Raw genomic sequence first — 25,433 nt, 5'->3', positions numbered from 1 at the left:
ATGGCCACCAAACTGTTCGGAGGAACCCTGGCAATCATATTTAGGGTGCTTTTTCTTAGTACGTAATGACACATGGGTGATATGGTGCTGGGAAGTTGAAGCTTTGAGGCAATTTTCAGATATTTCACCAAAACCGACAACTTTGGGAAAGCCTTGCGACTCAGTAGTTTGGAGCAGAAAGGCATGGGTACCCATTTTAGATTCAGTAGAATGTGTACTTTCCAAAAATATATGGGTTTGGGGGGTAAACATATATTTCTGTGTTTTTACCCCACAAAAATGCAGTCAATGTGTTGATTTTTCATTAGCTGAAGTTACCCACGGGACTGTTTGTATGCGCTAACTTCATTTTGGGGCCTCTAAATGCCAGATACTTTGGTAAACCTATGAACAATGGCCACCAAACTGTTCGGAGTAACCCTGGCAATCATATTTAGGGTGCTTTTTCTTAGTACGTAATGACACATGGGTGATATGGTGCTGGGAAGTTGAAGCTTTGAGGCAATTTTCAGATATTTCACCAAAACCGACAACTTTGGGAAAGCCTTGCGACTCAGTAGTTTGGAGCAATAAGGCATGGGTACCCATTTTAGATTCGGTAGAATGTGTACTTTCCAAAAATGTATGGGTTTGGGGGGTAAACATATATTTCTGTGTTTTTACCCCACAAAAATGCAGTCAATGTGTTGATTTTTCATTAGATGAAGTTACCCACAGGACTATTTGTATGCGCTAACTTCATTTTGAGGCCTCTAAATGCCAGATACTTTGATAAACCTATGAACAATGGCCACCAAACTGTTTGGAGGAACCCTGGCAATCATATTTAGGGTGCTTTTTCTTGGTGCGTAACGATACATGGGTGATATGGTGCTGGGAAGTTGAAGCTTTGAGGCAATTTTCAGATATTTCACAAAAACCGACAATTGTGGGAAAGCCTTACGACTCAGTAGTTTGGAGCAGAAAGGCATGGGTACCCATTTTAGATTCGGTAGAATGTGTACTTTCCAAAAATATATGGGTTTTGGGGGGTAAACATATATTTCTGTGTTTTTACCCCACAAAAATGCAGTCAATGTGTTGATCTTTCATTAGCTGAAGTTACCCACGGGACTGTTTGTATGCGCTAACTTCATTTTGGGGCCTCTAAATGCCAGATACTTTGGTAAACTTATGAACAATGACCACCAAAATGTTCAGAGGAACCCTGGCAATCATATTTAGGGTGCTTTTTCTTAGTACGTAATGATACATGGGTGATATGGTGCTGGGAAGTTGAAGGTTTGAGGAAATTTTCAGATATTTCACCAAAACCGACAATTTTGGGAAAGCCTTGCGACTCAGTAGTTTGGAGCAGAAAGGCATGGGTACCCATTTTAGATTCAGTAGAATGTGTACTTTCCAAAAATATATGGGTTTGGGGGGTAAACATATAATTCTGTGTTTTTACCCCACAAAAAATGCAGTCAATGTGTTGATTTCTCAGTAGCTGAAGTAAAGTCCTGAACAATTTGGATGTGCTAACTACATATTGGTGTCTCTAAATGCCAGATACTTTGGTAAACCTATGCATAATGGGTATCAAATTGTTCAGTGGACCCCTGGCAATCCTATTTCAGGTGCTTTTTCTTGGTACCTAATATAGTTTGGGATATGCGGAGCAGCAAAATAAAACCTTTGAAATGATTTTTCAGAATTTTGAATTTTTTGTTGAAAAACCGCTATGTTCAGACAAGCTTTTATGTTTGGTAGTTGGGAGTAGAGAGACATAGTTACCCATTTTGTAATCGGCAGAATGTGTACTTTTCAAAAATGTATGGTTTTCTGGGGTAAACCTACGGTTTCAGGATTTTTTGCCTTGGAATCTAAAGCATGCCGTTTTCTGCCTTAGTGCTTTCAAAATTTGGTAATAGACTGCCGGGAGTTTTTGCTGTACAGAAATCCTAAATCTCCCTAAAACTATACATATCTGGTATTGGCACGTTCGAGAGACATAAGGCTTTCCAAATCAGTTGGATTTTCATCCGTAAAATGAAATATTTTTCTGGTATAAATTGATATACGATGAAAAATGGTAATTTTTCATTTTTTTTTGGTATTTAGCACTATAAATTTTTTTGCACAGGTGTAAATACATGAAAACTCAGGCAGATTTAGAAAGCTCAGTTTCTACCGAAAAAAACAATGTATAGTTTTCCTAGGTAAACTATAGGTTTCCCCTCAGAAAATGCCCCTAAAGTGAGAGAGCACAAAATGTTTCAAAAACGGCTGGCATTTCGCGTAACCAAAATGTGAAATTCTGCTGGCACTTAAAAGGTTAATAACATTGACATCACATGCGATTTATTGGGTAGACCAGTATAATACCTGCAAGATTGAAACCCTAATCATTTAACTGGTATGTGATATTTTGTTATGTTTACGCTTATGTTGATCTAAAATGTTCCATTTTGTGAATGAAACTCCGCTCACGTCAGTACTGTTTATAAACTGAGCAATATTTTTGTTATTGGTTTGATAATAGAAAGAACATGTTTAAGAAATGTATTTATAATGGCAAAATAGGTGTACATATATTAAACCTCATAGAATTGTATGCATTTCCGGTTAGCGATAACCACTTTGCTTTGATTTCAATCCTGTACAGTATGAATAATAAATGACTGAGAATAACTCCTTTGCAGATTTAAAAATACCAGAAGTATTCTAATACTCCATGCTTTGAAAAGTATGAACCTTGTGCACAACATAAAAGAATAACTTGCTTAGGATACAAATGTTGTCTATTACTTTATCTTAAAATATCAAGGTTTGTTTACAATTAAACTTTTAATTTGTCTGTCTCTTATGCATAGATAACTGGCATTCCGAACTAAATATTACTAGGTTAGTATAATTGAAATTTGGCTGTTAAAGGAAAACTATACCCCCAAAATGAATACTTGGTGGTAGAATCTTACCAAACTGTAATACAGGTATGGGACCAGTTATCCAGAATGCTAAGGACCTGGGGCTTTCCGAATAAAGGATCTGTCCGTAATTTGGATCTTCATACCTCAAGTCTACTAAAAAATCATTTAAACAATAGGCTGGGGTTTCTTCCAATAATATAATTATATCTTAGTTTGGATCAAGTACAAGGTACTGTTTTATTATTACAGAGAAAAAATAAATCATTTTGAAAAATTTGGATTATTTGGAAAAAATTGAGTCTATGGGAGATGGCCTTTCCATAGTTAGGAGCTTTCTGGATAATGGGTTTCCGGATAATGGATAATCCAATACCTGTATATATTTAATTAAATATTGCACTTTTACATTTTTCCCTTGATCTCCCATTTATAATGGTCTCTGTGCTGCCTCAGAGATCACCTGGTCAGAATTACTGCAGCTCTTATTGTAACAGTGTGGAAGCAAAATACAGAATTGTGTCCATTAATTACCTAACTTGTATGGTTTTTGTGTGCCCTATGAATCGTAGCATCCCAGCAGATGGCCCTCATTTCTTAAAATGGCAATTTTCTATTTACGATTAGCCAATGGCACATGTTACTAAAAAAAGTATATTTTTATTAAAGGGATCCTGTCATTGGAAAACATGTTTTTTTCAAAACGCATCAGTTAATAGTGCTACTCCAGCAGAATTCTGCACTGAAATCCATTTCTCAAAAGAGCAAACAGATTTTTTTATACTCAATTTTGAAATCTGACATGGGGCTAGACATTTTGTCAATTTCCCAGCTGCCCCCAGTCATGTGACTTGTGCCTGCACTTTAGGAGAGAAATGCTTTCTGGCAGGCTGCTGTTTTTCCTTCTCAATGTAACTGAATGTGTCATGGGTTTTTACCGTATATACTCGAGTATAAGCCGAGGTACTTAATTTTGCCTACAAAAACTGGGAAAACTTATTGACTCGAGTATAAGCCTAGGGTTAGAAATGCATTTTAGGACATCTTCAGCAGAACACACGCTCCTGCGTGCGCTCTGCTAGGGAAGAAATAGCCTCTTACTCACTGATCCGAAGAGACTGCAGTAACACCTCCATGCTGCCCACACTTACTGTTTTAATCTCCCCCCTCATGACTTGGTCCTCCCTCTTTAGCCCTCACTTCTCACTCACACTCACGCAGAAGTGTGTGTTCTGCTGAAGACCTAAAATTCTTTCTTCAAGTATTGGTGTATAGATAGACTCCGCGCTTTGTGTTGTTGGAATCGGTATGGCAGCACCCACTTAAATCATGGGACCCACTAGTCCCTGGGGATAAATATAGTATATAGAGTGGCGGTGCGCTCATGCGCTTCTTTATATCTGCAAAAAGAAAAAATGTGCTATCATGTAATACAGTTGGTATCAGTCGGGTGCAGTGTCGGACTGGGGGGCCCGGGGCCCACCGGGACAGCTGTCTAGGGCCCCCCTCTGGCCTCCCCGTCCGGCCCCTACTTTGAAGTGCGCCGGCGCGCACGCATTCTGGCGCGCTCAGCGCGCACGCACGATGCTGTACTCGCCGCATGGGCGCATGCGCAGGCTGCGCGGCGCAGTTTTCTCTTTCCGATTTGTGAATGGAGAGAGGTGGTCTGGCCCGGCGGGGGCCCATGAGGGTCGGGGCCCACCGGGTTTTTTCCCGGTGTCCCGCCGGGCCAGTCCGACACTGGTCGGGTGGTTGATACAATTGGCTCTACTCGCATTCAATTAGAAAGGTAGCTTTGGTATATGTATGTATACTGGGGATCTCCTCTGTAGTTGTGCAGAGTATGCAGCTGTACGATCGTTCTGTGCAACTATTGGGTCCTGAAGTTTCTGTGCATTTAGCGTGTGGAGGCAATGGGGATCTCCTCCGTGGTTGTTCCTAATGGAAAAAACTGTGCATAGTGAAATACAGACAGGGTCTTCAGCCGGCCCGCACTGGGCTTGTACTTACAGGATATGCAGCTTTACTATCGCTCTATACAGATAAATCTCAGGTGTGCAGATTTATGATCGCTTTGTACAGCTGATTGTACAAAACTGCTCTCATGGAACCAATTAAAACAAGGTTCCCCAAAGTTCAAACGGCAGCGTATGGAATTTAAGTAATCAGAGACTGAAAGTGCGGGGAAAGAAACTCCTCGAGGCAGACAACCCCCTCCCTGTAAAGAAGGAGCAGCAGCCTTCATAAGCTGAACATACTGAGCCACAGAAACTGCAGGACCCGGGATTCAGCTGCACAAAGTGATCATAAATCTGCACACCCGAGATTTATCTATATAGAGCGATCGTAAAGCTGCAGTGTGGGCCGGCTGAAGACCTTGTCTCTATTTCACTATGCACAGTTTTTTCCATTAGGAACAACCACGGAGGAGATCCCCATTGCCTCCACACGCTAAATGCACATAAACTTCAGGACCCGATAGTTGCAGAGCGATCGTACAGCTGCATACTCTGCACAACTACAGAGGAGATCCCCAGTTTACATACATATACGAACGCTACCTTTCTAATTAAATGTGAGTAGAGCCAATTGTATCAACCATACAACGGTATTACATGATATCACATTTTTTCTTTTTGCAGATATATGACTCGAGTATAAGCCGAGGTAGACTTTTTCAGCATATTTTGGGTGCTGAAAAACTCGGCTTATACTCGAGTATATACGGTACTATTGAGTGCTGTTCTTAGATCTACCAGGCAGCTGTTATCTTGTGTTAGGGAGCTGCTATCTGGTTACCTTCCCATTGTTCTTTTGTTTGGCTGCTGGGGGGGAAAAGGGAGGGGGTGATATCACTTTAACTTGCAGTACAGCAGTAAAGAGTGATTGAAGTTTATCAGAGCACAAGTCACATGACTTGGGGCAGCTGGGAAATTGACAATATGTCTAGCCCCATGTCAGATTTCAAAATTGAATATAAAAAAATCTGTTTGCTCTTTTGAGAAATGGATTTCAGTGTTTTTTTCCCATGACCGTATCCCTTTAAGATGCAGCAGGGTTGTTACTTTTTGGCAGGAGGCAGTGTGATGGCTTGAGCATGCATGGCTGCCAGTGGCGCTGGGACACTAGTGTTTATCGATGATGTGACACAGGGCATAAGCAGCCAAATGAATTCTGAGGTGTCTCAGAGACATACTGTCTGCTCAAATCCAGCTAAATGCAGTCAAATTGATTTGGAGGCGTTTCATAATATGGATGGACAATGACCCAAAACATACAGTCAAAGCAACCCAGGAGTTCATAAAGCAATGAAGTGGCTTATTCTTGAATGGTCAAGTCAGTCACCTGATCTGAACCCAATTGAGCATGCATTTCACTTGTTGAAGACTAAACTTCGGACAGAAAGGCCCACAATCAAACAGCAAATGAGCTGCAGTAAAGGCCTGGCAGAGCATTAAAAATGAGGAAACCCATAATCTGGTGATGTCCTGAGTTCAAGACTTCAGGCTGTTATTGCCAGCAAAAGGATTTTTAACCAAGTATTAAAAATTAACATTTTATTTTCAGTTTTTAAATTTGTCCAATTACTTTTCAGCCCCTGAAATGAAGTGATTGTGTTAAAAAAAGGCTTTAGCTCCTCACATTTTTATGCAATAGTTTTGTTCAACCCACTGAAATAAAGCTTGAAAGTCTGCAGTTCAACTGCATCTGAGTTGTTTAATTTAAAATCCATTGTGGTAATGTACAGAACCAAAATTAGAAAAAAGTTGTCCAAAGATTTATGGACTTAACTGTAAGTTGTAAAGAGGCAGGCAAATACCATAAAATATAAAGGTCTTTCTTTAACATTCTAATATTTAATGTGAGCTACTATTTTTAAAACCGCTACTAGCACATTCACCCTGTGCAGTCTTAGACATTTTTTGTTATAAGGTACCACAAAATGAGCAGGTAAGATTTTTAACAATATACATTTAGGATTGTTTGTTTTAATGCATCTAAAACCAGTGGTGAAACAATGGTAACATTTATATATAAATATTTTCAAGAGGAACAAACTACCTAAAGCTGAATATCCTTGGTGCTAGTAAAAACCATAAGTCTAAAAGTACAGCATTAAGCAGGTTTGATTAATACAGAAAGTTTTCATCTACCTAGTAGTCCACAGTTTTGTTCACAGCGATAAAGGTCTCTTATTACGAGATAAATATAACCATTTGGGCATATATTTATACATAAATGAAAAAATTAAGCAGGAAGGGGTTGGACCTTTAATATCAGAGGGGGGTCAGCTGGTTGATGAAAACAAAAAAACTCAGATTCTGAACTCGTATTTTTACAAGTAATACAACTAATGATGCATGGTTCACACATAAGCAAATTCAAAAGAGACTAGAACATGTTAAGATAAACAAAGGTCCGAGGGCCAGATGGTATTCATCCCAGGGTATTTGGCGAGCTTAGCTCTGTGATTATCAAACCTCTTTACTTAATTTTTAAAGATTCATTGAGGTCTGGCATGGTGCAGAGAGAATGACGAATTGCTAATGTTGTGCCGCTATTCAAAAAGGGATCCCATTCTCAGCCTCAAAACTATAGGCCAGTTAGTTTGACGTCAGTGGTAGGAAAGCTTTTCGAAGGGTTAATAAAGGATAAAATACTGAACTTCATAGCAAATCACAATACTATGAGTTTGTGTCAGCATGGTTTTATGCATAATAGATCTTGCCAGACTAACTTAATTTCTTTTTATGAGAAGGTAAGTAGGGACTTATGGGATGGCAGTGGATGTGATTGGTTGGCCTGTACCATAGTATTTGTACCTGGATAGAGGACTGGCTAAAAGACAGACTAGAAAGAGTGGTGGTAAATGGAACATTTTCTAATTGGACTAGTGTTGTTAGTGGAGTACCGTAGGGCTTTGTACTAGGTCCCTTGCTTTTTAACTTGTTTATTAATGACCTGGAGGTAAGCATTGAAAGTAGTGTTTCTATTTTTGCAGATGATACTAAATTATGCAGAACTTTAGGTTCCATGAAGGATGCTGCCACTTTGCAGAGAGATTTGTCTAAGTTGGAGAAATTGGGCAGCAAACTGGAAAATGAGGTTCAATGTTATATATTATACACTAAATGGCAGTGTGTTGGGGAGTTTCTGTAAAGGGATCCTGTCATCGGGAAACATGTTTTTTTCAAAACGCATCAGTTAATAGTGCTACTCCAGCAGAATTCTGCACTGAAATCCATTTCTCAAAAGAGCAAACAGATTTTTTTATATTCAATTTTGAAATCTGACATGGGGCTAGACATTTTGTCAATTTCCCAGCTGCCCCAGTCATGTGACTTGTGCCTGCACTTTAGGAGAGAAATGCTTTCTGGCAGGCTGCTGTTTTTCCTTCTCAATGTAACTGAATGTGTCTCAGTGAGACATGGGTTTTTACTATTGAGTGCTGTTCTTAGATCTACCAGGCAGCTGTTATCTTGTGTTAGGGAGCTGCTATCTGGTTACCTTCCCATTGTTCTTTTGTTTGGCTGCTGGGGGGGAAAAGGGAGGGGGGTGATATCACTCTAACTTGCAGTACAGCAGTAAAGAGTGATTGAAGTTTATCAGAGCACAAGTCACATGACTTGGGCAGCTGGGAAATTGACAATATGTCTAGCCCCATGTCAGATTTCAAAATTGAATATTAAAAAATCTGTTTGCCCTTTTGAGAAATGGATTTCAGTGCAGAATTCTGCTGGAGCAGCACTATTAACTGATTCATTTTGAAAAAAAAATTTTTTTCCCATGACGGTATCCCTTTTAATGAGAATGATCTTGGGATTTTTGTAGATAACAAGTTGTCTCATTCTGGGCAGTGTCATTCTGTGGCTACTAAAGCAAATAAAGTTCTCTTGCATAAAAAGGGCATTAACTTAAGGGATGAAAACATAATTATGCCTCTTTATAGGTCCCTGGTAAGGCTGCATCTGGAGTATCCCGTAAGATTGATATAAATGAGCTTGAGAGAGTTCAGAGACATGCAGCTAAACTGGTTAGAGGGATGGAAGACTTAAATTATGAGGGTAGACTCTCAAGGTTGGGGTGTTTTCTCTGGAAAAAAGGCGTTTGCGAGGGGACATGATTACACTTTACAAGTACATTAGAGGACACTATAGACATATAGCAGGAGACCTTTTCACTGCCAAATGATGTGATGGCTGATTCTGCTAATGCCTTTAAGAGTAGCTTGGATAATTTCATGGACAGACATAATATCAAAGGCTATTGTGATACTAAACTCTATAGTTAGTATAGATATGGGTATATATAATGTATGTGAAAATATGGAGGGGTGTATGGTTGGATGATGGGCTTTCATTTGGAGGGTTTGAATTTAATGGACTATCTTTTTTTCAACCTGATCTATGTTACTATGTAACTATAAATATACCCATAAATCTCCTTGGGTTTCACACATCCTGCTCATGGCCATTTGTATGCCTTATTCTGGACTTTTCCAGTAGGTTATGAGGACAACTGAAAGTTTTATTTGGCCTCTACAGGCTCTGCCATCTCCTCTTCTGAAGAAAGACTTAAAGTAGTACCCTGTGATAAAGGTATCTCTTTTCCACTTAAGATAGTAGTTGATATGCAGGAAAATGAGTGGAGAGCAAGAGACTACCATCTTCTGTATTGTATCAAATTACCTGTGCCATGGGCTGGCATTTAGATGTTGAAGACGCTGGATTTTTGGTCTGGTATTTTTTTTTGGTGGAAAAGGATTGTTTTAACGTGGGGGTATACTCATCCAACGTTTCCACAGGTTTTTGGTTTTTTTTTTTTATCAAGAATTTTGCTTGTTTGGTATATGTTTTAGAGATTGCTTCCTAAGCAGAATAATATTACATATGTTAATGGGGGGTAATGCAGCAATACTACAAAAAAATGTTGTAACACTCACTCAGGGCCCAAATTGTCTTTTGTTAGGTGTCTCCAAGAGGAGCAACTGCGCACATCATCTTTGCCTGCGATTCCAAATACGTTTCCAGAACTTTGCACTCCAGCCAGTTCACCAGTCCTTGCATCAGGGTCTTTACCTCAAAATGAGCCAGTGGGCAAAAAAAGTGTAAGTATCTCTCATTTTATGCAATAGTGTTTCTGTATGTATGGGTGTACACACACACAACCTTTCTTTTAAGGTTTGTTTGCAGTAACATAACGTAATCCTTATGGACCTGGTGAAAAACTTGAGCCAGATTCCTCTCTCACTCCACACCTTTAACTGCACCCACTATTCTGCTTGTGGTTTACACTGCCCATTGGTATGCAAGTGGGAATCACACCTGTGGCCATTTACAGGAGTTCTGGCATGGTCATGAATATTGCATATAAAATTCAGATGTAAATTATGGAGGGTCATATTTATATTTTGGCACCAGTAGTTCTGTGCCAGGGGAACAGTTAGCAGGTTCCTGCTGGACACTTGTGGCTAAAGTGGAAGAACTGAGAGGGGCTACCTCTTCCTTCTCACAATTTGGCACTCTTGCAGTACCATTTGAATATTGCGCATTCACAGTTTCCAAAGAAAGAGGGTCGATCTGGTCTAGTGCCTAGAGGGGCAAACTGGACATGAATGCATGTTCTTAAAACACTTATGTTCTTAGTGATGTGCACCACCACATTTGGACATTATCTTATTTAATAGATCTTTCCATTCCAAACAAACTATAAATTTGAGAATGATTTTTTCACCTTAGTAATAAGTCCAATTGTCCATTCAATTAAAAGTCCAATAACTTCCTGTTGGAGTAAATTCTAATTACATTAACACAATTGGACGGATTACTAAAGTGATTTTGTCACATGGATTTGAGGGATGGACTTGTCCGGCCAATCAAAAGCAGCATCACGTGGGGCGTTAAGGGGAAGGGCCCTAGAGGGTAGTTAAATTGTGTTTGATAAGTTATTGTTATCACTTGAAAAAGGAATTAGTTCCCGAAACATGTCGTGATATGAACACCGATAATGGATAATTTTTGCTCCTGTTGTGTACTTAAGCTACAGGAAACATGACTCTTACACACAGGAGATACAGCTGATGTTAATTAGGGTGTCTGCTCCTATGCCTCTGGCTGGAGCAGCCTCCACATCCCACTTCACTGGCTTTCCCTTGTTTGCTTACAAGAATCTTCGTGCCAGAAATGATGCACAGGTCACATGCCTGCTCTATTAGGAATCAAAGCATTAATTATGATGCGTGGACTGTTTGACTTTCAAAGAGTAGGAAATTATTGCTTCCCTGCCAAGATGACAACCATGAAACTGGCTAGTAAACCACAAATGCAACACTTAATACAAAAAAATACAGCATTTTAGTAGAGGTGGTGAGAATCCTAATAGCAAATATATGTATAGTTTCCTTGTCATTTAAAACATTTGTTTTTTGTTTTTTTGAGAAGCCACTTCCCACATCTCTCATATAACCCCTCAAACACTGTGTTTATTGTGATAAATTCAGGTTTCTCTGTTATATATAGTTGGAGGAGCATAGGTTTTCTGAAAAGCAGAGAGACCTCAAGTCCTAGAATCCATCACTGCACAAAATAAGGTTAAGTTGGTTAAAATAAGGTTAATAAGTTGGATAACATTATCTTTAGAAGATGTTACCAGAAGCTAATGAATATAATTCTGAATATTACATCAAAATAAATCCAAATGCTGCCTCTAGTCAGTAGTAATACAATTAATTTTAGATATATATAGGGTAGCACAGTCAGGGTCTACTATAATCTTCCAGAGTGCTCCCCAAATCTGTCTATTATCTGTGTAATATTTAAACGTTTTTAATGTTTATTTGCTGAAATTAGGCTATCCAAACTGGTTTCATTGATTCTCTGAGGGACCTGGCCCAGCAATGAAAACCACTACAATATGAACAACAGTAACAAAGCTAAATAAAAACGTATTATTGAAGGTGAAACTTTATGAAGCAAAATGCATATGTAACAGGTGTATTATTTCCGTAAAATGTAAAAAACACATGCCTAAAATCCAGAATTGCTATGCTTCTATCTGTTCCTCAGAGGCCTACAGTTCATAGATAAGGTGATCATTCTAAGAATAAGGTATACAAGCTGTCTGCCAGAATATATTCAGTGTATCGGCTATCAGCCAGAAAATATCCAGCAAAGAACTCGAGGCTTGCTACAAAACTTATTAAAAAAATCTGTACATTAGAAAAATATGGACTAGTGCTCATTAGAGGTGGGGAAAGCATGCTGGACATTTGAGATTTATCGTTTTCACAGTTTATACTGTTTTCATGCAGTAGAAGCTTAGTGAATTTTGCAAGAAATCTAGTGGACAAGTTACAGGTAGTAGAGGTGAAAACAGCATCACTTCTGGAGCATTTTACTGACCCCAATAATCTTAGCCATTCTTTATGCTGTGACCCCATAGCGCAATGTACTGTTTATGTAAAATGACAATTCATGTTGCACCATAGCCATGACCGGTCCTCTGGAATATAGGGAGCAGGGGGACTGCTGAACTGCATCTTAAAAAGTGTTCTATATTGTATATTTATTCTAGTGTGCCAATTTTATGATGTTGCTTTTGTAGCAAATTTGTGGTTTTCAGAGGTACAGTATTTACTTTTATCAGGAGTTAAACCTGTTTTAGTTTTAACGTCGTAAAGCTTCCAGTCAATGTTCCCTCTTATTCCTTCTCTGCAATGTTTGCACATTTTAAACTTGTGTTTACGTTTTTAAAAACTGTATTCAGGTCAGAATAAATGCAAAATTGTGTGTTTTCAAACAAAAAACTCTGCTTCCAGTATCAAAACAGTTATTTGGCAACCTATTGAGTGGCGATAGTAAACATTTCTTTCTTTTTGCAATAAGATTGGGCAACAGGAAATAGGATACTGGTAATGTTTAAGATATGTTTCAGGTGGAGGCCAGTACATGGCAAAATACTGTGCATTGCACAATTCTGATGTAAACTAATTACTGATCCTTGGCATATGTGGACATTTGGCTACAAGTTCACCTCTGAGTGCTGTTCTGCCAATATTAGCCACATTGAGATATGTCTGAACTGTGTGGTCTGCACTGACCTAGATTTCCTGCAAAAACTCCTTTGCCATGTCTCTTCATTCTTCAGAGACCGTGCATTATCAGCACAGAGTTTAATAAACAATAAGCTGGTGAGGTCATTCTTGTGTTGAAGATCTCAGTGCATGAAATTGGGAAATACAATACTTTAATTGCTACAGTGTTTTTTGGCAAGAACCTTCTTTTAGTTATTGATTTTTTTCCCTTTCATTATGTTCTTGCATATTATGTGTGCCATCTCTGCTTGGACTCATGAATACCTCTGCAAAACTTTAGAGACAAAGAAGGGATTAGATTATGGATTTACTGTTAGTTTCCATCATCAAAACCACTTCATGACCAGGGCACTTGAGACTTAGAAAAAAATATTTATTTAAATTTGCTTAAGTCTCAAGTGCCCGACTGGCGAAGTGGATTTGTTGCAACTGAGTGAAAGGTACAGACAAGGTGACTTAACATCGGGTGCATGTAATCACTTGGAAGGACTGAGCTTCCATTCTCATCACATGCATTTTTTAGATTCCCATTGTAAGTATTAAAAGTTATGCGTAATCAGGCTACTGAAGAGCCCCCTGGCACCCCCACCCACATTGTTAAATGGATTCTGGAGTTCTGGAGCAACTGGAAAAAATATTAAATAGCATGTCATAATACCAAAAACTGAAAGTGTTTTAAAGTAATGAAAATACAGTATAATGTACTGTTGCCCTGCACTGGAAAAACTGGTGTGTTTGCTTCAGAAACTGTACTATGGTTTATATAAAGCTGCTGTGTATCCATGGGGGCAGCCATTCAAGCACAGGATACACAGTAGATAATATATAAGCTGTTGTATGCTATAGAGCTTGTTATCTGCTGTGTAGCCTGTGCCTTTTCTCCTTTTTCAGCTTTGAATGGTTTCCCCCATGGCTACACAGCAGCTTGATTATATAAACTATGGTATAGTTTCTGAAGCAAACACACCAGTTTTAACAGTGCAAGCAACAGTACCTTATATTTTCATCACTTTAAAACACATTTTGTGGCGTTACTCAGTGGCGTAACTACCGGGGGAGCAGGGGGTGCGATTGGGCCAGGGCCCGCACCCCCTCGGGGCCCCCCGGCAGCTTGCACGCCACTCGTAATTGGGAAATTCGGCCGTAAATGCGGCCGTTTCCGGACGTATGAAGGGGGTGGGGCCCGGCTGCACGTCCCGCACCAGGGCCCGCCCCCTCTAGTTACGTCTCTAGTGTTACTGACAGGCAGGGTCTTCATCTGTCAAGAACGTACTATGTACGTTCTTAGGCAGATGACCATTTATGTCTGCATTGGTGGCTTTAGCCACTTCCACCAAGAGAGGGCAGCAGTGACAGCCCCCTGGGCAACGGGGCTGGGGGTTGTCATGACGATCCTGCAACGGAATCCTTGCAGGACCGACTTCCAACAGCAGATACAATCAGATTAAGCGTCTGCTGTGCTTGCCAAATTCCTAGTTCTCCCAGCACCATCCATGCACTTCCTGCTTCACAACACTCTGCAGGCACAGAGCTCCAGGACCCCTCCAGTGATTCAATCGTTCCTCATGCTCCAGGAATGAGAAGTGGCCTTTATTTACATACTTGCACAAATATCACACATTTTAGTAAATTTATTTTTTCCATTTTGTACACTTGATACTTATGCACAATTTTATACATACTGTCACCCAACTTTTAGACGTCTACCCCCATGTATACACAAAAAACAGTTTTTTTTCTTTTTTACTTATCCATTTTACCTTTTTGTTTTACCCTTAAAAACTGTTTATTTTGGCACCATGACTATTAGATGATCTATTTTGGCCACTAATTATGCTGTTGAACCAGTTCTTTTTTATTTCATTGATTTGCACAATTGTTGTTGTTTTATTGCAATTTTATCCCTGCATTATTGTTCCTTATGTATTTTTACCATAGTTTTGCAGTTTGGTGCTTTGGTATAGAAATATGTCTTTTCCCTTGTTTTATGTGTTAGAATGTGTACTTTCCAAAAATAATATGGTTTTCTGGGGGTCTTTGTACAATTAGGACACATAATATGCAGTCAGGGGGATCTGTTTGCAGTAGCTGAGTTGGCAGGCAAGAAAATTCATATACACTATTTTCATTGGGGTCCGTACATAACCACATACTTTGCTATCTCTATGTATATTGGGCATCAAAGTGATCAGTAGACCTCTGGTGTTCATATTTAGGATGACTTTCTTTTGTATGTAAAACATTGTGTGAGATAAATGCAGCGAATTGCTACAATTTGAGATGTTTTTTTTTAGAAATTTCATAAAAAAAAGACATTTACCTATTTTCAGAATGTGCACTTTCAAAAATATATGGTTTTCAGGGGTCGCTGTACTTTTTTTGAGCGTTTACCACACGTAAATCTGGCATTGTATTGATGAAGTAGTGTAGATATGACCCATCATATGTACTTTTTTGTAGCTTTACCCTACATAAAATGCAGTTAATGTGTTGATTTTGCAGTAGCTGTAACAACAGAAATGATAGCTTGTATGAGATGTCTTTATTTTGGGGGCCCTAGAGGCCACACACTATGGGTAAACCTCAAGCTGTTCAGGGACCCCTGGCCTTCATTTGTAGGGTAGTTTATCTTGGTACCTAGTGATATGAGAGATAAGATGCTTAAGTGGAAGCTTTGAGATGATTAATTAGAAATGTCTTCAAAAAAATGAAATTTAAAAAAAAAAAACCAATATACAGTATTGTTTACCTGGGTGTACTGAAAGCCCCCCCAGGAAAGGCCCCAAAACTGAAAGTTCAAAAACTGGCATGTGGGAGATAAGATGCTTCAAAGTAGATGTTTTAGGTGATTTTCCAGAAATGTCATCAAAACTGATACATTTAGGAAAGCTTTGTGTCTTGGTACATAAACATATTTACTCATCTTGTATTCGGGGGAATGTGTACCTTTCAAAACTATGACTTTCTGGGTAGCTTTACCCTATATAAAATGCAATAAATGTGCTGATTTTGCAGTGGCTGGAATAACAGAAATGCTAGCTCAAATGGGGTGTCTTCCTTTTGGGGTCCTAAAGGCCACGTACTTAGGTAAACCTATGCACATTGGGCATCAAACTGTTCAGTGGACCACTGGCCTTCATTTTAGGGAGGTTTATCTTGGTACCCAGTGATATGAGAGATAAGATGCTTAAGTGGAAGCTTTGAGGTGATTAATTAGAAATGTCTTCAAAAAAATGAATTTTTTTTTTTTTAAAAAAAACCCCAATATATTGTTTACCTGGGTATACTGAAAGCCCCCCCAGGAAAGGCCCCAAAACTGAAAGTTCAAAAACTGGCAATAAAATTTGCAAGTGAACAAATTGGCTGGCAGTGAAAGGGTTAATATTCCAAAGACGCATATAATGATTCTGTAATATGTAGTAGGTAAAACACATTTTCTCCTCTGTTATTTTGGGAATATGAGTGGGTAGGTAAAGTATGTGTCTTTGTTAATGATATGTGGCAGGCATACTTTAAAATTAATACTAGTAGTATGGGGGTGAAGACAATACTGATTATTAGATAAGTTCCATAATGGAGGCATAACTTAAATGAGGAAAAAAAAAACTTTTTTTTTTTCCCAAAAGATCCTAAGGCTGGTATATTTTTAGAAGAACAGACCATTGATCTGTAACTAATATTTAGTAATGTTTTATTTTCTTGTTTTTCTTCTCATATAAACTACCTTACACACAACCTTCGAAAGATCTCATAGGATGTCTGTTTAGTATATAGGAACTACATAATCAAAGGCATCATCAGGATGAGCACGTAATTATCACATGGTCTGACTTGATTACAGGTTTGACCAACATCCAAAGCACCAAAAGGGCCAGTGTTTTGAGTCTAGTTTGTAAACTTTTCAGTCCTGTTCAGCTACTTTTCTGATTTGCAATAACTGATGTTAAATTAGACACACAACAGTTTTGGTTTTGTAACAGACATAGATACACGAATTAAGCACAAGCCTAAAATTAAAAAGAACCCTTTAAAAAAGAATGCAGCATCAATCATGCAGATGCACCCTAGGCCCTCCCTGCTCCTATTGCCCTCCCTTTTTCCTTCTCTACCCCCCTTTGTGTTTTCTTTTTCTTTTAATGCGGCTACCCAGTCAATTCTAGACAACCTATGGAGACGACATTCATATTGAGGAGACACAGTTATGAGAGATTTACTGTTTTCTGTTTATTGTTCACAATGCGTAGCAATATTTCAGTGCTGGTCATTGTATGTGCCATTCCACAGTTATTTTGCATATGCTGTATGTGATGCTTTTGTGGATGTGACAATAAAGCATTTGTGTTTAAAAAAAAAAAAAAAAAATAATAATAAATAATTTTTAACCTCTTACTCAGTTACTTTCCCCACTACTTCCTGAATTACAATATTTTTACCATGGGTTTTTACTTGTAAATCACTGAATTTTCCGATACAAGTTGCTGCACTAACAATTTACAGCTACCTTCTTATATTCCTCTCCTGCCAGTCCAGTTCTATACTGTGTATGCTTTTGAACCCCATAGCATTCTACTGTGCTTGGTTCTTTGACTTGGTAACATGGAAATTTGCATGTTTTACCAGAAGAATTTTCAGCAGTGACAAGATCGTATAGGCAAAAGATGGGTTAAATAAGTTACATTTCTGTTTTTCTTCCGATTGCCAGTTCTCCTTTTGAAGCTTGCATTTTGCTTAATTAATACAAATGTATTTTATCGTTTGACATGCCTCCCCTAAGCAATAACGTTTTGATCCATACATTTCTTATGGTTTACAAAATGTTTGTTTTTATAATGTTTATTTTATACTTAACCTGGTTAAAGTAAAACTATAGAAGCCTTCTTAGGATAAACAATTAATTGTATTTGTATGAACACTATCATTTTTGTTAAAGGGGATCCATCGCCTACACATAAAAAGCTGTATAATGAAAGTACTTTGCAAATTAAACATGGAACCCAAATTCTTTTTTTTTTTAATTTAAATATTCATACCTGTTATGAAGGTGTTATTCCTTAAGGGGGTTCGCCTTTGCGTTAACTTTTAGTATGATGTAGAGAGTGATCTTCTTTTAATTTTGTATTTGTTTTTTTTATTTATTTATTTGGCTTTTTATTCAGCAGCACTCCAGCCTGCAGTTTCAGCACTCTGGTTGCTAGGGTCAAAATTACCATAGCAACCATTAATTGATTTGTATAAGAGGCTGGAATATAAATAGGAGAGGGCCTGACTAGAGAGGAATAATAAAAAGTAGTTTTACAGAGCATTTATTTTAGATTGGGTCAGTGACCCCCATTTGAAAGTTGGAAAGAATTAATACAAGAAGACAACTTAAAAACTATATATATATATAAAAAAAAAAAAATTAAGAAAAGTAGAATTGGCCATTTTATTACATACTTAGGGTAGAACTACATGGGCGATTTAGGTCCAATCCGACGCCACACGACGAAACACTGGCGTCAAGTTGTGTGAATATCGGATGTAGTTGCAGCGTGCATCTGACATTTCTATTTCTTACCTTATTTCCGGCGCATCCGTCTCGACCTAAATCGCCCATGTAGTTCTACCCTAAAAGTTAACAGGTGAACTACCCCTTTAATTGGATTAAGGCAGATCCTTGATAAGCAAAGACTTGGGGGTACTTGGTGATAAACTTAACTATAGAATGCAATGACAGTCAGCAACAAGGTATTGCCTTGTATTATTAGAGTATATGTATTGCCTTATATTACAGTGTAGGTATTGCCTTGTATTTTAGTATAGTATAGGTTCACAGGAGGAAAAAGTTATTCTCCCTCTTTACTAGTAAGGCCTCAACTAGAATATACAGTGCTGTTTTGGTCTCCAGCCCTCGATACATTATTTAATGTGAAAGTCCAATTAAAAAAGACTAAGGGTAAAGGGTGTGGAAAGTTTAAAGTTGGGTTATGTTTATTGGAGAAGAGGAACTTAAAGGCAATGGTACACAATATGATAACTATATGTGTATAAATTACGAAGGAACCAAACAATAACATTTTTTATTCTTGCTTACTAGTAGATCAAACAGACAGGATATGCAGTTTATTGGCCGTGTATGGTAGCTCCAAAAGATCGGACAGGTTTAAAACTCCTGTCCTGGCGAGGAATGCAATGTCTCGTTGATACAGTTGTCACCCTAATGACCTTCTTGTCCTGCCTGAAATCCCCTACCTCAAGATATTAAGCATATTGGTTAAAGATCTGCTTGTTTGGTGACCTCGCCAAATGAGAGTATCTTTACATATATAACCAGCTTTACTGTACATTGAAAAATACTGCAGCCATTTTACACATGGAACGAACATTGTTTTTTATATTAAATAAGTCACATGGTTTCAAAATATCTCTGCCTTTATTTCATTGGGAAAATGTGATAATCTTTCAAAGACTGATGTGGTATGATTGTAAGACATTTGAGTGATATGTATAGATAATTTGAACAATTCTTACAGCAAAAATTTTTATTTTTGTCAGGGTACTCTTAACATCGAGTAGGAGTGTTACCCTGATTTGTTTGAACTCTATGTAATGATTGTTTTTTTTTTTGTCTGCAGTTCATGTACTTGTGTAAGACTAACGTCCTGCAGATTTGGTCCCCAACCACTGTGTGTTTGTACACTGACAGGATTGCCTTTCTGTGGGATTCGTTTTTTTTAAATCGTAATTCACCACAATGAGAAATGACAAATTGATTGTGTTCCTTTATGAATGCCTAATGGTTCAGCATCAATTTATGGATTCTCAGATTTACTAAAATATGATGGCCATGATAACTAATGACTTGCTTACTTGTGGGGGGTTCTTCTGTTATCACAAACCAGAACTAAATCCATATTGGTTCCAAGACGATCCTGTTGGAATTATTTAATATTTTTTATGAGATCCCTTATCAGAAAACCCCCTTGTCCAAAGTAGTTTAATATACATTGTATATTATTATTTGTGTCCTCTCTAATGAAGTCTGCTTGAGAGATAAATAAAAATAGTTTAGTCAGTTCTGCTGAAGGAAGCTTGCTTACAGTTATAACTAACATAACTAACATAACTAACAGCTTGTGTAATTGGATTTACTCCTTGTAAAACAATACTTCATATTTTTAGATCCCCTTTAAATCCCTGCACAATGATCTTATTTTGAAAATCAGGCACAAACAATAGCATTCTGTGCACTGTGTTTGAGATCTAAGTACAAGCAACATTGATTCTTCAGTAATGCAGTGTCCGATGGTTTATATAATACTTAGTTCATAAACATCCTAGCCTATAGAAACAATGGTGCACATACTTTTGTGCCCTGTTTTTATTGGTTTCATTACAGAACTTTCATTCTATATCTGTAATTTCAATGCAGTCAGATATATTTCCACTGGACTTGGTCAGTATTGATTAAAAATTAATATTTGTTGAATAATTTTTCGTTATTTATTTCTTTTAGTCATCTACCTGGAGTGTGTATGTTCTAATTAAGTTTTTAGATACTGTACCTTGTATTTACTGTATGAATTTAATTTGCCTTTTCCTGTCTCTTTAACTTGATATTTATAGTATGTCATTGCAAAGTCGGTGGGCCTGGCAGAAAGAACTGTGATTGTGAGGCAATATTTATATTATTTGATGCATTATAGTATTCATATCATCTGTAATTTTCAGTGTTTCATCCACTAGGTCTCACAGCAAATTAAATGCAGCAAATTAAAGTCATCCATAAGATGATATTTTCCTAGGGATGTCCCTTTTTATATCTATTTTTGATGTTGATCGCTGCTTACTTTCCAACTTTGCTTTTAAAGCTTGTAACATTTAGTTTGCTACTTTGTGGTGAAGACTGATTACAACCTAACTTACATCATGTCAAAGTGAGACTAGTCTTGACGTTTTGGCAGTTGTTTAGCCAGAAGTCCTTTGTGTCATGCCCATAATACCTAGTCCTCATGCTGACATAGGAGAGTTGTTGTGAACTGCATCCTTATCCCTTTGAGTATTATACTAAAAGACAGTTTTTGAATAGAAATGATAGGGCTGATTTAGTAAACTAGGTGCTAGATTGCACCCATTCAGTTACCAATAGCAACCAATAATTCAGTTTGATCAGAATACGAACACTTAGAAAATGAAAGCAAAGATCTATATGGTTGCTATTGGTAACTGCACTGGTGCAATTTAACATCTTTATTAATAAATCATCATGACAATTAAGATAAATAAGTGAATCACAACTGCTTGCATTCAATTAGAAAATGCATGCAATTGCTGGTTGTGCTTTATAAGAACAATATATTCTACAATTCAATTGTTAATGTCTGTGTGTCTGTTTCTCTACCCCCTTTAAATAACCCTGTGTTCACACAGTGCGGAATTGAAGCTGCCTATTCAGCAGTAATTCCAGTAACCAAGCCTGTTTCTTTAAAAGGAAAAAAATAATAAAAAGATTGTAGGAAGTTGCTTTTAATAACAAACGCACATTTTTTTAAAAGGAAAGTAATTAGTAGGGAGTATCCAGAGTCAGGCTTCTCCCTGCAGTTGGGAAAGGGAAGTTATTTAGCGACTAGAAGTTTGAGAGCTTAAGTTGTATGTGGATGACATCAGCTGCTTCCAGGCAGGGCTATTGTGAGAGCAGTTTGGCACAGCAGTCAGGATTCCGAGTACACGCATGCTTTTGGCAGAGAATCTTTAGTCTCCTCCTCCCCCCCCTTTTTTTTGTATTGAACTTTTTTTATTTTCTTTAGGGTTTTGGATATTAACATGTGGGTGGTCATAAAACAGATATTTTTCTCTGGGGTGGGATTATTTTTTTTCTTTTTGTATAACTGCTTGAATATAAATTGGAAGTCTGCATGAGTGTGTGGGAAATGATTACATCAGTCAGAGGAGACCTACGATTGGTCTGCAAAATGTGGTTTGATTCACTACCTAAAAGATTGACTGTGTAACCCTTTGAGAGGAGCTCTGGGCGAGTTGCCTGCCTTTCCCCAGGAACATTGCCATGTAAGACTGGCTACATGACAGGTACGGTACAGTAATCCGTTGACACTGTATGTTCCACCCTGAGAGTGCAGCTAAGTCTGCAAAAGGGGCTTGGAAATCACAGAGGAAAAAACTCTTTCAAGAGGCAATCTAGACTTAAAAATGCCATCTTGTTCTCCCGACTGCTGCCTTTTGCGTGCAGTAGAGGTAAGATTTTCCATACTGAATTATGATGGTAAACTCGTTAGTTTTTGTTATCATCTGTGTTTAATTATGCACTTTGATCATGCATGCGTATTCTGTGTGCATATGTGTATATATCTATTAATGGTGCATCAATGCAGACTGTGTTTTTACATTACTAAGCATACTTGGATATGCATGTTCCAGTACATAACGCATACTTGCCTACATCAGTGTAATAATGCGTTTTTCTAATTTGTGCATACAGGCATGTCCTATAATAGGACATTTGTATCAATATCTCTAAATTGTTTGAAAATGTAGATATGTATATGTATTTGTGTTGTATAGGTGTGTGTGTGTCTGTGGTTATTTTTCCATATACATTATATACGTATGTTATAAATATGAATAAATTCTTTGTGTATGCATGATGTTACAGAAGATGGAGATCCATAGGTGACTGCTTTATTGTCATAGAGTAAAGGTTTTATTCTTTATTTGCTGGATTTTTTACCTGCTTGTTATCCATGAACATCATGTATGCTGTATTTGTGTAAAAGCTAAATTTACGACACACAGGACTATATGCAAGTGGGAAACCCCTGCATATTTATTAAAGTATAACATTTCAAGAGCATGCCCCTTCATCAGACATTTCTGACGAAGGGGCGTGCCCCCAAAATGTTACACTTAAATAAATATGCAGGGGTTTCCCCACTTGCATCAAGTCCTGTGTGCCGGTAATTTAGCTTTTCCAGTATATTGGAGGGAGCTGTTCCCTCTTACTATGCACTGGACCATCACTGAATAAGAGGCTAGGGTGTGCTGGTGGGTATCGATAAATTAGTGATGCACATTTATATTTTTGTGTCATTCTCTGATTAACATACATAACTTTTTTAAAAACAAAACTTTACCGACAAATACTTAATTAATTTATAGTGGTTTGTTGATGCTTGAGTGAGCATCATATTTTTCTAGCATTGTGGCATTAGGAAGCAAATTGGCAGTTTGGTTGATATGTGACTGTGATACAACATAAGGCTATTAAGTGTATCCTTTATGTTACAGGTGGTTAAAGTCTTTAGTGAAGATGGGACAAGCAAAGTGGTGGAGATTCTAGCAGACATGACAGCCAGGGACTTCTGCCAGCTACTGGTTTACCAAAGTCATTGTGTGGATGATAACAGCTGGACACTAGTGGAGCACCACCCTCATCTAGGATTAGGTAGGGGACTGTTAAAGAGGATGGTCAAGTGAAATAAAACTGCTTTCGGTCATCTGATTCCACTTTCTTGAGAGGCTCATTTACTTTGTTTCTTGTAACCTGCCCACAATTAAATGTTAGGTTTTTTTCATCTAAAGTTACTTGCAATAACATCTTAGGCAGTATAGGATTTGGGATTCAGTCAAATCCCAATATAGTGGATTCTGTGCATCCCTATTTTCAGCACAAACTTTTTTAAAGTAAGTTGTATCTACTATGTTTGCCGCAATAAATATACAGTTGGAAAAGGCAGTATGGAACTGATAAGTTTTATAGAGTAACCAGCAGTTGGGATATAGGCGCTTGTTGTATGCCTACATAGGATGCACCAGAAAAGTTACATATTATTTGTATTAAAACACAGGTTTCTAGTATATAAATATTACCAGAATTTTGTAGTACACATGCAAGTTATACTAGTCTGAGAAATAAAATATAGACTTGTTCATGGCCAATGGGAAATGTAGAATGACCATCCTTTTTATCAAAGGCCTTTTCTACAAATCTCTCCATTAATTAAGTAGGAATCTCCCCGAATATTATTATTATTTTATTATTAACATGTATTTATATATCGCCAACATATTGCGTAGCACTGTAATGTAAATGTGATTATACAACTAAATCACATGAATTATATACATAGAACATATGGAGTTATATACATCACAATCAATACAGGTACAAAAAGGTGAGGAAGGCCCTATGCATAGGCATACAATCTAAAGGGAAGGGAGTAATACACAAGGTGTGGGAGTGGGCAAGACCGAATTAAGTGGGTGAGAAATGTGGTACTGTATGTGGTGTTGCGTTTGGTAGTTAAGCAGAGTGAAGGTAGACTTCTCGAAAGAAGTGCGTTTTAAGAGATTTTTTGAAAGCAGAAAGGTTGGGAGAAAGTCGGACAGACCGTGGGAGAGAGTTCCAGAGGAGGGGTGCAGCCCTTGCAAAGTCTTGAATGCAGGCATGTGAGGAGGGTGGGGCAGAGTTATGAAGTGCTTTGAAAGTCAGTGTCATTAATTTGAATTTGATTCTGAAAGGTACCGGAAGCAAGTGCAGGGATTGACAGAATGGCGAGGCAGAGGATGAGCGTTTGCTGAGGTATATGAGCCTCGCAGCAGTGTTCATTATGGACTGGAGAGGTCTCTGGAGGGGAAGGCCAATTAAAAGAGAGTTACAGTAGTCTAGACGTGATATGATGAGAGAGTGAATAAGAATTTTGGCAGCATCTTGGGTGATAAATTATCGTATTTTGGATATGTTCCTTAGGTGGAAGTGACATGATTTAATAAGTGACTGGATATGAGGAGTGAATGACAGGGCAGAATCTAGGATAACCCCAAGGCACCGGGCCTGGGGAGAGGGGGTGATTGTTAACTATGATGGGTACTTCCAGGATGTTACTGGTGTTAGTTGGAGGAAAGAGAACCATTTCAGTTTTAGAGAGGTTTAATTTAAGATAGCGTTGCGACATCCAGGTAGAGATAGCGGACAGGCAGGAGGAGACGCTGGGTTGAGATCAGGAGATGAGAGATAGATCTGAGTATTGTCAGCATAGAGGTGGTAGTGGAAACCATACAAGTTGATTAATTTGCCGAGGGAGGAAGTATAGAGGGAGAATAGTAATGGTCCCAGGACAGAGCCTTGAGGAACTCCAACAGAAAGAGGTAGGGGAGAAGATTATACTCCATTGTAGGAGACACTGAAGGAACGATGGTGATGTAAGAAGAGAACCAGGACAGGGCTGTGTCATGAAGGCCAAGCGAATGGAGGGACTGGAGGAGGAGAGGGTGATCTACAGTGTCAAATGTGGCTGAGAGATCAAGCAGTATTAGTAGTGAGAAATGATTGTTGGCTTTAGCGGTTAAAAGGTCATTAGTTAGTCGAGTCAGGGCCGTTTCCGTAGGGTGTTGTGGTTAAAACAAGATTGTAGGGGGTCCAGCAGGTTATTGTCAGA

The 25,433-nt window shown here is 38.2% G+C and overlaps 1 protein-coding gene across 3 annotated transcripts in view; it reads left to right on the top strand.

Moving 5' to 3' along the window:
• grb10.S (growth factor receptor bound protein 10 S homeolog) overlaps positions 1–25,433 on the top strand; it is a 180,888-nt gene that overhangs the window by 110,048 nt on the left and 45,407 nt on the right. Inside the window, exons 1-3 of one of the 3 annotated variants that reach the window (XM_018269368.2) lie at positions 5,136–5,484; positions 9,879–10,017; positions 23,284–23,440. In XM_018269368.2, the coding sequence (XP_018124857.1) occupies positions 5,483–5,484; positions 9,879–10,017; positions 23,284–23,440 (298 nt within the window). In that variant the 5' untranslated portion in view covers positions 5,136–5,482. Of the gene's footprint in view, positions 1–5,135; positions 5,485–9,878; positions 10,018–22,074; positions 22,234–23,283; positions 23,441–25,433 lie in introns of those variants that run through there. The other 2 variants (XM_018269367.2, XM_041567585.1) reach the window with 2 other exon arrangements.

Source organism: Xenopus laevis, chromosome 6S (genome assembly GCF_017654675.1).
Source record: "Xenopus laevis strain J_2021 chromosome 6S, Xenopus_laevis_v10.1, whole genome shotgun sequence".
Lineage (NCBI taxonomy): Eukaryota > Metazoa > Chordata > Amphibia > Anura > Pipidae > Xenopus > Xenopus laevis.
Note: the sequence above shows the minus strand (reverse complement) of the source record. Positions and strands in the feature narration are given on the sequence as shown.